Consider the following 12,105-nt stretch of genomic DNA (forward strand, 5'->3'; position numbering starts at 1 on the left):
TTCTTGCCTTGTCTCTCAGATCTTTCACAGCTTTGTGGAAGTTACCTTAGGTGCTGATTGTTTAGGCCGAGGTATGTATAGTTTTTTGTGTGCTCTAGGGAAACGGTGTCTAGATGGAATTTGTATTTGTGGTCCTGGCAACTGGACCTTTTTTGGAACACCATTATTTTTGTCTTACTGAGATTTACTCTCAGGGTCCAGGTTTGACAGAATCTGTGCAGAAGATCTAGGTGCTGCTTTAGGCCCTCCTTGGTTGGGGACAGAAGGACCAGATCATTAGCAAACAGTAGACATTTGACTTCAGATTCTAGTAGGGTGAGGCCGGGTGCTGCAGACTGTTCTTGTGCCCTCGCCAATTCGTTGATATATATGTTGAAGAGGGTGGGGCTTAAGCTGCATCCTTGTCTCACCCCATGGCCCTGTGGAAAGAGATGTGTGTGTTTTTTGCCAAATTTAACCGCACACTTGTTGTTTGTTTACATGGATTTTATAATGTTGTATGTTTTTCCCCCAACACCACTTTCCATCAATTTGTATAGCAGACCCTCATGCCAAATTGAGTCAAAAGCTTTTTTGAAATCAACAAAGCATGAGAAGACTTTGCCTTTGTTTTGGTTTGTTTGTTTGTCAATTAGGGTGTGTAGGGTGAATACGTGGTCTGTCGTACAGTAATTTGGTGAAAAGCCAATTTGACATTTGCTCAGTACATTGTTTTCGTGAGGAAATGTACGAGTCTGCTGTTAATGATAATGCAGAGGATTTTCCCAAGGTTGCTGTTGATGCATATCCCACGGTAGTTATTGGGGTCAAAGATTGGGGTGATCAGTCTTTGGTTCCAAATATTGGGGAAGATGCCAGAGCTAAGGATGACGTTAAAGAGTTTAAGTATAGCCAATTGGAATTTGTGGTCTGTATATTTTATAATTTCTCTCTCTCTCATGCACTTGTTGTCGACTGGGTTTGAACCCAGGGCACCTGCATGACACTGTTAGCCCGCTGAGATAAAGCCTAGGCATGAGCTTGAGGAGCTAACATTTCAGGTCCCAGGAAGGGTTGCTCATCACCGAACCACCTCCATCACATGCCTACTAACCTGAGTTGCCTCAATGACATTATCCAACTTTGATTATTGTACGAGATGTGAGATGTAAGGGATGGATAAAGATTCTGTACATTCATTGATGTATGTTTATGTTGCTCCTGCTGCTTCCCTGAAACTAATGACCCTATAAGGGCCTAAGGGAATGAATAATGTTGTACTATATTACCTTGTATGATACATAAGATGAGACTGAAGTGTGTATATGTGTGTGTGTGTTGCAGGCGGAGATTGTGAAGCGTCTCAGTGCAATCTGTGCTCAGATCATCCCCTTCCTCTCTCAGGAGGTAAGTATCACTGACACACACACACACACACACACACACACACACACACACACACACACACACACACACACACACTCACTCTCCTACTGTCCTCTTTACAATGGAAACCACATGGTCAAGACATAACATATTGCTCTGTGTTCATCAAGACATAAGAACATATTGCTCTGTGTTCATCAAGACATAAGAACATATTGCTCTGTGTTCATCAAGACATAAGAACATATTGCTCTGTGTTCATGAAGACATATGAGCATGTTGTTTCAGAATTTCTATCATTTTGTTACGGTTCATTTATATTAGCCAGATAGCCTTTTAAATCAATAGGTTATTTTTGTGAATGGTTGGTTTCCTTTTTGTTCAGTAACTCATGGTAGTTATTTGATCTATCAACACACATAATGACCCAAAACAGTTTCTTAGCAGTTTCTTGACTGAGGTTAATATGTTTGACCCTCTACAATGTGTGTGACAAGAATGTGGTGATTACATTTTTTTGGGTAAAATCTGTCTGCACTGAGTGTGTGTTTGTGTAGGGGTGTGTGTGTGTGTGTCCGGTGACGAGTGTGTGTCCACTGAAGGGAAGGTCACAGAACTGTCGGCTGTTTTACCTTGGTCAATATTGATACTGTGTGTGTGTTCTCACTTGTGTGTGTGTGTTTACGTATTGTGTGTGTGTTTGAATGAGTAAATAGATGTGGGTTTTGGGGTGTTTGAGCGTGGTTCTGCTAGGTACTTTTCTGTGGGTATGTGTGACTTTTTCTGTGTGTGTGTGTGTCTGGTTGCTCAATCATTGTATATATTTGTACTGCGTGTGCATACAGTATGTTTGATTGTGTGTATTGAGGCCACTCAGCGTGTGTTTGTTGTGTGATATATGTGACAAAGGTTGTTTGTGCGTTTTGGTTCCATACAAAACAAATGTCAGGTACAATATACAGTATATGTTAGGAACTGCACACAGTGGGGTAAATAACGTGTGTGTGTGTGTGTTTGTAGCACCAACAGCAGGTGGTCCAAGCAGTGGAGAGGGCCAAGCAGGTCACTATGGCCGAACTCAACGCCATCATTGGGGTGAGTCACCTCTGGTCACCATGACAACCGTTACACCCCAGACAGCGACACTATCAACACACACACACACACACAGACCCTACAGGCAGTGGCATGCACACCTCTCTCTCTGCAGTGTTTATTGTGCTGGGAGGAACAATCGGGTGTAGGTAGACTGTAATGTGATGAGAGCTCAGACAAGCTCTCACTGGAAAGACCATTCACTGTGGCACACACATGCGGGCGCACACACACACACACACCAAAACAAGCTGTATTAAGACCCGCAGAAAACAGGCTCTCTTTATCTGTATGTGCCCCCCTCCTCTCCCTCTTCCTCCGTCCCCATCTTTTTCCCTCTCTGTTTTCTTCTCTCCCTCTGTCTACTATTTTATCTTTTGGTTTCTCTCTCCCTTCCTATCTCTCTCTCCCTCCTCCTGTCCTCCCTCTCTCTCTCTCGCCGCTGCCCTCTTTATTTTTCCCTCTGCTCTAATCCAATCTTTCTCTCCATATTCTCTCTCTCTCTCTCTCTCTCCAATCTTTCCTCGTCATATTTCTCTCCCTCTCTCTCTCTTCCCCCTCCCCCCTGCCCTGTCTCCCTGGTGTACAGCAGCAGCAGCTCCAGCACCTGTCTCACCACACCCCAGGTATTCCCCTGACTCCCCACCCGTCAGGGCTCTCTCTGGGGGGAGGCTCGGGCCTGCTGGCCCTCACTGGAGCCCTGGGGGTCTCAGCCCACCTGGCCTCCAAGGACGAACGCAACCACCTGGACCCTGAGCACCTGAGAGGTACGACTCACTGATTGACCTCCACGTGAAGGACACTGGTGGAGAGCTGTAGTACTGAAATGTGTCAGCTTTTGATACAAAATAACCACTTGGTTTACTTTTATTGAACTCAAAGGCTGGCGGAATATCTTGAAGAAAAGCACTCATTAAACATAAAACAACTAACAAATGGCACTCCGTTGCCTGTAAGGCCGTATATTGATGCAGGGTGGCTATATGTTAAACTTGTAGGTCCCTGGTGCAGAAAAGAAAGAGCGAAAGACAGAGCAGACATGAATGCTGAATGAGTGAACAGGGGAAGACAGAGAGCATTGTGTCAGAGGAGTGGAGACAGAAAGGGCAGCACTGCAGATTGGATACATGCACAATACTAAGCTTGTGTTTTTATTGCACTGGGACAAGCCTTTTTCAGGTTGACCTTGGCTTGCTGTGGGATTGTTGTTACTATTATCTATACTGACGTCAATCCTCTCCCCTCCTCTCTGTTCCTTCCCCAGAGGGTGCGCCCAGCAGGGTAAGTAACCCCAACGTGTGTATGTGTGTGTGTGCTTGTTCATGTGCATTTCGTGTGTATACGTGTGTGAGTGTGTGTATGTGACTGTGATATAAGTAAGGGAAATAGAGAGTCTCTTTAAAGAGGAACTCTAAAAAATTATGTTTTGTTGGAGAGCTGCCATTAATAAGAACAGCACTAGAATTATTAAAGTGAGTACAACAGTAGAACAGTGATATTGTGCCTTGACTAAGGTCCAATAGAACACTGGTCAGTTCTATGGAGACAATAATATTATGGTGATATGGGTCCAGTAGGATGATCATTGGGCTATCTCTTACTCTGTGGTTGGATATAACCTTGGTGTGTTGGAACTGAGGGAACAGACAGACCAGTAGACTACTAGACAGCTGTCCTCACTCACACACTCTGATAATAACAGATAGAGGGAGGAGTGGAGAGAAGAAATTAGAGAAATCGAGAGGATACTCTGAGGGGAGCAAGTAAAAACGGAAACATCTGACTATGTCTTTGTTTTATTACAAAGTGAAAATTATTTACATTTGCAATAGCCTTTTCTTTATTTTCTTAACCCCCTTTACCCAATGTACTGATCTTAAAGACCAATCTTTAAGAGGTCCCGTTTGTATTAACGTCCTTCAAAATATGGATGGAAGGAGGGAAGGAGGAAGGAGAGATGCATATCAATTGGTATTTGTTAAGTCGTGCCAATATGACATTTTTGAATTTTAAATAGAAGGAAGAAAGAGAAAGCGAGGGGAAGAAGGAGAGGGGGAGTGAGAGGGAAGCAAAGAGGGAGGATGAGATGGAGAAGACTGGGAGTTTGTTGAGAAAACTGTGGTTCTTTGTGTGTTCGGTCATGTCCGTCCAACCAGCTTCCTGTCTGTGTCCTCCACAGTTCTAAAGAGCAGAACTTTCCGTAGGAGTCAACCGATGAAAGAGAATAGTTATCCCACATAGACCCCAGAAATAATACACTACTTTGATGTTTTATTCCTCTATTATGGGGAGCCCCACCATGCTCTTTCTGGTATAAATAGCCAGAAAATTGGGCTTCTTGTACAATGATCAGAGTCATATTTTACATGAACCTTTCAGTGTCAGGGAGAAAGTTCATTCATAATAACACATTCATAAATATGTTGTTTGCATTTTCTGTATGACTTACTTGCTGTGTGTTGGCTCTCTTTTATGCGTGTGTGTTGTTGTTGTTGTGTGTGTGCAGAGTAAGTCGGTGTCATCGACAGACAGCCAGCCAGTGGAGGAGCGCCAGGGCCCGTCGGGGGGGTACTCCTCCTCCCAGGGAGGGGGCGACGCCAAGAGGAGGCGCTGTGAAGACAAGGAGCCCCTCCCACCTCACTACGTACGTGCGCCATTCAATCAAACCCATAGTATTAACGGTGTCTCGGACATCACAGATTAACCAGAGGTCACAGTCCTTCTGCCAGTCAAATATGTGTTTAACTTGGAAGTGATCAATGACCAAAATAGATAACCCTATTGAACATGATCTCTCTTTCTCTGATTGACATAAATACGGTATGAGAACTGCCTCACACATCACGTCAGTGTAGCCTCTCGTGAAGGGAGGTGTTATGTTTTTAAAACAGGCTGGACAGTGAGCTCTGTTGATCATCAGCGCCTCTGTACTACATAATGCTTGATGCTGTACTACATAATGCAGTCGGCAGGTAGCTTAGTGGGTAAGAGCGTTGTGCCAGTAACCGAAAGGTCGCTGGTTCTAATCCCCGAGCCGACTAGGTGAAAAATCTGTCGATGTGCCCTTAAGCAAGGCACTTAACCCTAAATGCTCCTGTAAGTCGCTCTGGATAAGAGCGTCTGCTAAATGACTAAAATGTAAAATGTAAATGTTGTTTGTCTCCTAGCTCTGGTCTGTCTATGTCCAGGAATAGTCTCCTCTCCACCATGGCCCTGATCTGGCTCAATATAATTAGGGGGTGATGTCACTCCACGTGATGTCAATAGGAATATCAGGCCATGATCACATCAAAGCATTGTTGCCATAGTGACTAAGTGCCATCGCTGTCACCCCTATTCCCAGAGATAAAGAGGGAGGGAGAGAGAGGAGTAAAGTAGTGATATGGCCAAACAGTGTGAGAGAGGTTGTGTGTGTGTGTGTGTGTTACTCTGTGTGCCTGACAGAGTGAGGAAGTGAGAGGTGGGCAATGTTTGTGTGAGAGAGAGTGTTTGTGTTTCTGACATTCTCCTCTCTCCTCTGTGTCTCACAGGACAGTGATGGGGACAAGAGTGAGGACAACCTGGTTGTGGATGTCTCTAACGAGGTAAGTGTGTTTGTCACCCATAGGCACAGATCTAGGATCAGCTTACCCTGACCCCACTCTAACTGCAACCATCTGAGAGAAAACGCTAAACTGACCTTAAATCAGCATCCGATACTGTTGCGGAAAAACAAACAATGAGTAATATATAACTACTGTAGCTATACTGGCTGAAACCGGTCTGTATTGACCAGACCGTCCCTAGCCAATAGAACATAGTTCAAATGGAAAGCTGAGTCTCCTCTCTCTAAGACCCTGTTGTTTCACTGTACAGGGCTGGTTAAGCATAGGAGAATTATACACTTACGTCGGAATTTTGAAAATAGTGAATATTATTATATAAGCACATTATGGGGAGCTAGCTGCTTTTCTCTCTTCTCCTAGTGAGTACTTCCTGCCTGCTGAACACACACGACACCATATACACTCACACACACTGCATGCACACATACACACAAACACACACCCCTCCTTTCATCAGATGGCAGCAGTGTGCCCTTTATTTATGCAAAGCCGTTATGCCCTCAGAATGTTTAAATTCTTTAAATACTTCACGCAGGGTACAAAAATATGTTTTATCTAAGCCTTTTGTGTTTGATAATGCGCAGCACAATGCACAAAAGCGGGAAAGTCTCTTGTGTGATTTGTGAATACAGAACAATTGGAGAATTTGACAAATGTTCTTAATGGGTGTGTGAGAGGGAGTGTCTCTGGTGACCATACTAGAACAGACTATAGATGTGTGTTCTGCTCTGCTCAGACACAGCCACAGTAGAAGTGCTGACTGCAGCACACTGGGAGCAGATGGGAATGGTTTTATATAGGTGGCTGTGGCAGGGAGGTAGACAGTCGGCTGGGTTTGACTTACAGTACCGTACAGGCCTCATACACACTTGTGCTTAAAACCATACAGATACTATAGTAATCTATAATGTCTATAATGTTACAGATTTACGGGTTTTAGTTTTTTTCACAGACAATGTGAAGGCTACTGTCTTCTTGCAAGGCTTTTGGGGTGACCTGGTCTTCCATATCTCTCTGTGTGTCTCCAGGAGCCCACGTCCCCCGTAGGCAGCCCCCATCACTCCCCCCATGGGAATGGTTTGGACCGGGCCCCCAACCTGAGGAAGGAGTTACCAGGGTCCCCCAGGAGCCCTGGGGAGGCCCCCTCCCCCCAACCACCACGCAGCCCCACCCCGGGCAAGGCCAAGGACCCAGCACAGGTATGATACATTCATTGTCAAGCATTAATATGGTGGCCAACATCCACCAATTAAAGTACTGGTGATTCGTTTGACAGTATCTCTTTACCTCTCTGTAGATGGAGAAGTCTGGGTCGCCGTTGTCTAAGTCGAGCACCCCGTCCCCCTCACACCGTGAGGCCCTTACCCCCGGCCCCGCCGGCCCCAGTACGTCCTGCCTCCGTCTGCTCAGCAAGGCTGCCTCCTCCGCTGACCCCCTGGGTGAGTCAGACACCCCTGTCTGCCTGCCATACCCTCTGTCTGTACCCCTGTTATTATACCCCTGCACCCCTGTTAGACCATCAAATATATAGCCCTGTAATACCATAATTATACCTTCCATCTGATCATAATACCATCATACCATAATCCAACCCCTATTGTGATGATATGCTCCTGTGGTCCCGTATTGTACTCACATCTGCCACATTCTGCCTAAAGCAATAAAGATGGCATTGTAGCCTATAAGAAACCGTGGTGAACTTGATTGTTGCCAACACATCTCTAGCAGTTAGACGTCACCCTAACCTTTTCTTACCCGCTGGAATGTAAGGTGTGTTCTCATCTCCCCCCTCACCCCCTCCTCCCCTCCCCAGCTCTCCGCAGTCCCCTGTCTGTGCCCCCCGGTTCGTACCCAGCTCACTTTGGGGTGGTGTCCCACGCAGGCCTCAACGGGGAGCTGGCCAGTCCCGGGGGCTTCGGGGGTGCCCTGACCCTTTCGCCCCAGATCAGCACCGCCGCCAGTGTCTACACCCGCAGCCCCTTGGTGAGTTTGATACCACGCATCACTGGTCTATCTGTTTAAAACAGGTATCTACAACGGCAGACCTCAAGGGCTGCATTGTCTATAGTCTTTGTCTCTTCCTGGCACCTAATTGATCAATTATGTCCCTAATTCGCCAGTTAGTGTGCACACCTGGTTACCCAGGTCTGAATCAATTAGATTGCTTTCCATTACAAAGCAAGAAGGAAAACCAGTATACAATGCCTAGAGGATCGAAGATGTGCACCACTGATTTAAAACAAAACAAAAACATTGATGAAGATGGATTCTTAGTAGTATGTGGTTTGGAAGCTTGTGTTGGATGAATTGTCAAGATTTCACTCAATTTGATGAGATTAGGATTTACTGAGATTAAACTGTTACAACACAGGATGATTCTGTTAGTAAACTCCTAATGTCTTGGTCCTCCTAGTCTCTCCAGATGGCGTATGAGTCTCGGTCCCACCTCAGGGCCCCAGGGCTGTCCGCTTCACTGCCTGGTGGATCCTCCGGGGGCAAACCGTACGTCTCTCTTCTCCTCTATCCAAATCCATCCAGACAGAAAGAAAGATGGCTGTTGTTTTTATTGCTGGAGCAAGCCGCAAACTCTCCCAATTTCGATATTGAATAACACAACAACCTTGGCATCGCTAGGCTATTTATCAGCCGTCACAAATAACACTCTGTACTACACGGGCCAAAGTAAATCTCCCATTTTGCATTCTGCCAACGGCTATTGTGTGAAAAGATTTTGAAGACTATTTCTCAACTTCTAATGCTGTTACAGTGTTGACAGTCTTCAAGGTTTAAGCTAGCAAGCACTTTTTGTAATAATATACAGATGTAGATTGCAGTGGTTGGCACTCTTTCCATTCTCTCCTTCCTCCTCCCTCTCTCCAGTGCCTACTCTTTCCACGTGAGTGCGGATGGACAGATGCAGCCGGTACCTTTCCCTCCAGATGCCCTGCTGGGCCCGGGCATCCCGCGGCACGCCCGTCAGATCCACACTCTGAACCACGGAGAGGTGGTGTGTGCCGTCACCATCAGCACCTCCACACGCCACGTCTACACCGGCGGCAAGGGCTGTGTCAAGGTGTGGGACATCAGCCAGCCTGGCAGCAAGAGTGCCATGGCCCAGCTTGACTGTCTGGTGAGTGGACACACACTTTAAAAGGCTTAACCAATAATATTGCTTGTTTTGCCAGTCTAATACACATGTTCTCTCTTCGCACCAATCAGAACAGGGATAACTACATCCGCTCATGTAAGATTCTCCCTGATGGACGGACCCTCATTGTTGGAGGCGAGGCCAGCACGTTGTCAATCTGGGACTTGGCCACACCTACTCCCCGCATCAAGGCGGAGTTGACGTCTTCTGCCCCGGCCTGCTACGCTCTGGCCATCTCCCCCGACAACAAGGTCTGCTTCTCCTGCTGCAGCGACGGCAACATCGTAGTCTGGGACCTGCACAACCAGACCCTGGTTAGGTAAGAGGAGGAGGAGGAGAGGAGAGGGGGTTGAGGAGGTTAGGAGGGGTATTGGGGGGAAACATCGTAGTCTGGGACCTGCACAAAGAGACCCTGGTCAGGTAAGAGGAGAGGAGAGGGTAGGGCAGGAGAGAAGAGAAGAGGATAGGGGGAGGAGAGAGCAGGGTAGGGGTTTACTGTATAGACTATGGATTACATCTGAATGGCTGGGTGTTGATGTTGAAGTGATCTTTCTGCTACCCAGGCAGTTCCAGGGCCACACTGACGGGGCCAGCTGTATTGACATCTCCAACGATGGGACCAAACTGTGGACGGGGGGGCTGGACAACACAGTACGCTGCTGGGACCTGAGAGAGGGACGACAGCTGCAGCAACACGACTTCACCTCACAGGTACAGATGGAACACCTGAGACGTTGTGAGATTAGCTGAGACTAGCTAAGACCAGCTCAGTACTGCCTTTATGAGAAGCACTGTACCTGTTAATATATGATACATATCAGCCTCTATATCAGACCAGTCACTGTTTCGCTCTGTTCTATCACATCACTGTTTGCACATCTAAATATATCTGTCACAGTAGGGCGCTAGAGCACTGCCAAAAGTCTGAGTGCCAGAAATTGACATGTGTAGGTGTACAAATGCAATTTTTGCTCGCAAATATTAAGTTACAAGTTTGCGAATGCCATTACAACTACATTCATTTTTTTCATGTTCACAATTCATCAGTTACTCAGATACCTCCTGCGCGTTGACCTGTTGTTTCGGCCTGTTGTTTCCAAAGTTTTATTTTGTTTTATTTTTATTTTATTCATAAGTGTTTGTGTCAAAACCTGCTGCTAGCTAGCTAGCTATGTTGCAATGGAGCCCGCGTCACCTGGAATAGCTAACTAACGTTTCCAGTGCTGTAGAAGCTGGGTTTACTATGCTCTTGTCCAGGACAATATTGACAATCCGGAGTTGCAATGCAGCAATTGTTTGCTTACGGAGGATTACCGGAATGAGGTGGCTAACCTTAGCAAGCAAATTTCAATTCTGCGCGAACTTATGGGGAAGACTCAAATTGGAACTTTCTCATTCTCAACTCCTGTGGCTGGACGCCGCTCGGGCTTGATGGATGTATCCCTGCCTTGTCATCTGTCCCTATCCGAATGGCCTGTGCTACCTGGAACTTGCCTGCCAAAGAAGTCGTCTCCATCTGCTTCTCCTCCTCCATTTTGTAGTGGAGTAGACGGAGAACAGCAAGAGGATTGTTCCAATCAGTGCTGGTCCCATGTCACAAGTCGTGGAAACCGAAGGCAGCAGCATGCTGCAAAAACAGACTGGAGTGTCTGCGAGAGGTTCAAAGCAGATTGACATGAGGAATAGCTACGCCGCCCTGGTGCCTGATCTACCTGTGCCTTTATCGCTGGGACTGCCTGTGTCTGCGACGGCTGTGCTGACTCCAACTACGCTGACTCCAGCAGCGGCTTTGTCGTTGAGTTCGGCTCCTTTCCCTCTCTCTGGATCTGACGGGGCACTGCCTGCTGTGGGAGGTCTGGACATATCGCCGGGAGCTGCGGGTGTATGCTATCCTGCTTCTCGTGAGCCTGTGAAAGGTTCCACAAATTGTGTGAGGGTTAGGAATGGGCGGATATCGCCATCCCCTTCTGGATCCTTTCACATCATTATAAGGCTGCGTTGAGACAATGACTTATCAACTACCAAAGGCCAGCTCAGTTAATCCCTACCCTTGTGTCGCTGAGTTGTAATAATGCTTCAGCAAATGTACATTATCACAGGGGCGTTGGAAGACACAATGTAAGTAACCTAATTTATGTCCCTCTAACTGCCCTGAATGCCTCTGCTGATCCTACAGCTATTGTATGCAGTAATCATGTGCCTATGAACCAGAGTTATACTGTTAGCATTGAGGCGGTGTGCCCTTGTAGGAACCCCACTGTGTGCAGCTCACCCTGCACTAACATAAATAACATGAGCATGTCTACTTCTGCTAAGCTTCCCAGTAAAGCAATGAAAACAATCAAGCATCCCAGAAAAGTGCTAAAAATAGTCCACGTTAACATATTTAGCTTAAGAAACAAGGTTCATGAAATCAATAATTTGCTAGTAACAGATGACATTCATATTCTGACAATCTCTGAAACTCACTTAGAGAATACCTTTGATGATACAGTGGTAGCAATACATGGTCATAACATCAACAGAAAATACAGAAATACCAATGGTGGAGGGGTTGCCGTTCTATATTCAGAACCACATTCGTGTAAAACTTAGAGGATTTTAGTGTTAAATACTGTAAGTAATATGGCTACAGGTTCATCTGCCTCACCTAAAGCCCATTCTTGTGGGAAGCTGCTATAGACCACCAAGTGCTAACTGTCAGTATCTGGATAACATGTGTGAAATGCTTAATAATGTATGTGATATCAACAGAAAGGTATATCTTCTGGGTAATTTAAATATTGACTGGCTTTCATCAAGCAGCCCACTCAAGAAAAAGCTTCAAACTGTAACTAGTGCCTGCAACCTGGTTCAGGTTATCAGTAAAAACCTACCAGGGTAGTTACAAAC

General features: G+C 46.1%; 1 protein-coding gene across 4 annotated transcripts in view; it reads left to right on the top strand.

Annotated features, from left to right (window-relative positions):
* LOC121533504 (transducin-like enhancer protein 4) overlaps positions 1 to 12,105 on the top strand; it is a 63,647-nt gene that overhangs the window by 42,155 nt on the left and 9,387 nt on the right. For 2 of the 4 annotated variants that reach the window (XM_041839496.2, XM_045205518.1), the window contains 13 exons: positions 1,324 to 1,386; positions 2,386 to 2,460; positions 3,050 to 3,227; positions 3,725 to 3,741; positions 4,967 to 5,104; positions 5,991 to 6,044; positions 7,094 to 7,264; positions 7,363 to 7,504; positions 7,879 to 8,048; positions 8,479 to 8,567; positions 8,946 to 9,195; positions 9,285 to 9,532; positions 9,777 to 9,924. In XM_041839496.2, the coding sequence (XP_041695430.2) occupies positions 1,324 to 1,386; positions 2,386 to 2,460; positions 3,050 to 3,227; positions 3,725 to 3,741; positions 4,967 to 5,104; positions 5,991 to 6,044; positions 7,094 to 7,264; positions 7,363 to 7,504; positions 7,879 to 8,048; positions 8,479 to 8,567; positions 8,946 to 9,195; positions 9,285 to 9,532; positions 9,777 to 9,924 (1,743 nt within the window). The remainder of the gene's footprint in view (positions 1 to 1,323; positions 1,387 to 2,385; positions 2,461 to 3,049; positions 3,228 to 3,724; positions 3,742 to 4,966; positions 5,105 to 5,990; positions 6,045 to 7,093; positions 7,265 to 7,362; positions 7,505 to 7,878; positions 8,049 to 8,478; positions 8,568 to 8,945; positions 9,196 to 9,284; positions 9,533 to 9,776; positions 9,925 to 12,105) is intronic. The other 2 variants (XM_045205517.1, XM_045205516.1) reach the window with 2 other exon arrangements.

The sequence above is a fragment of the Coregonus clupeaformis genome, chromosome 20 (assembly GCF_020615455.1).
Source record: "Coregonus clupeaformis isolate EN_2021a chromosome 20, ASM2061545v1, whole genome shotgun sequence".
Lineage (NCBI taxonomy): Eukaryota > Metazoa > Chordata > Actinopteri > Salmoniformes > Salmonidae > Coregonus > Coregonus clupeaformis.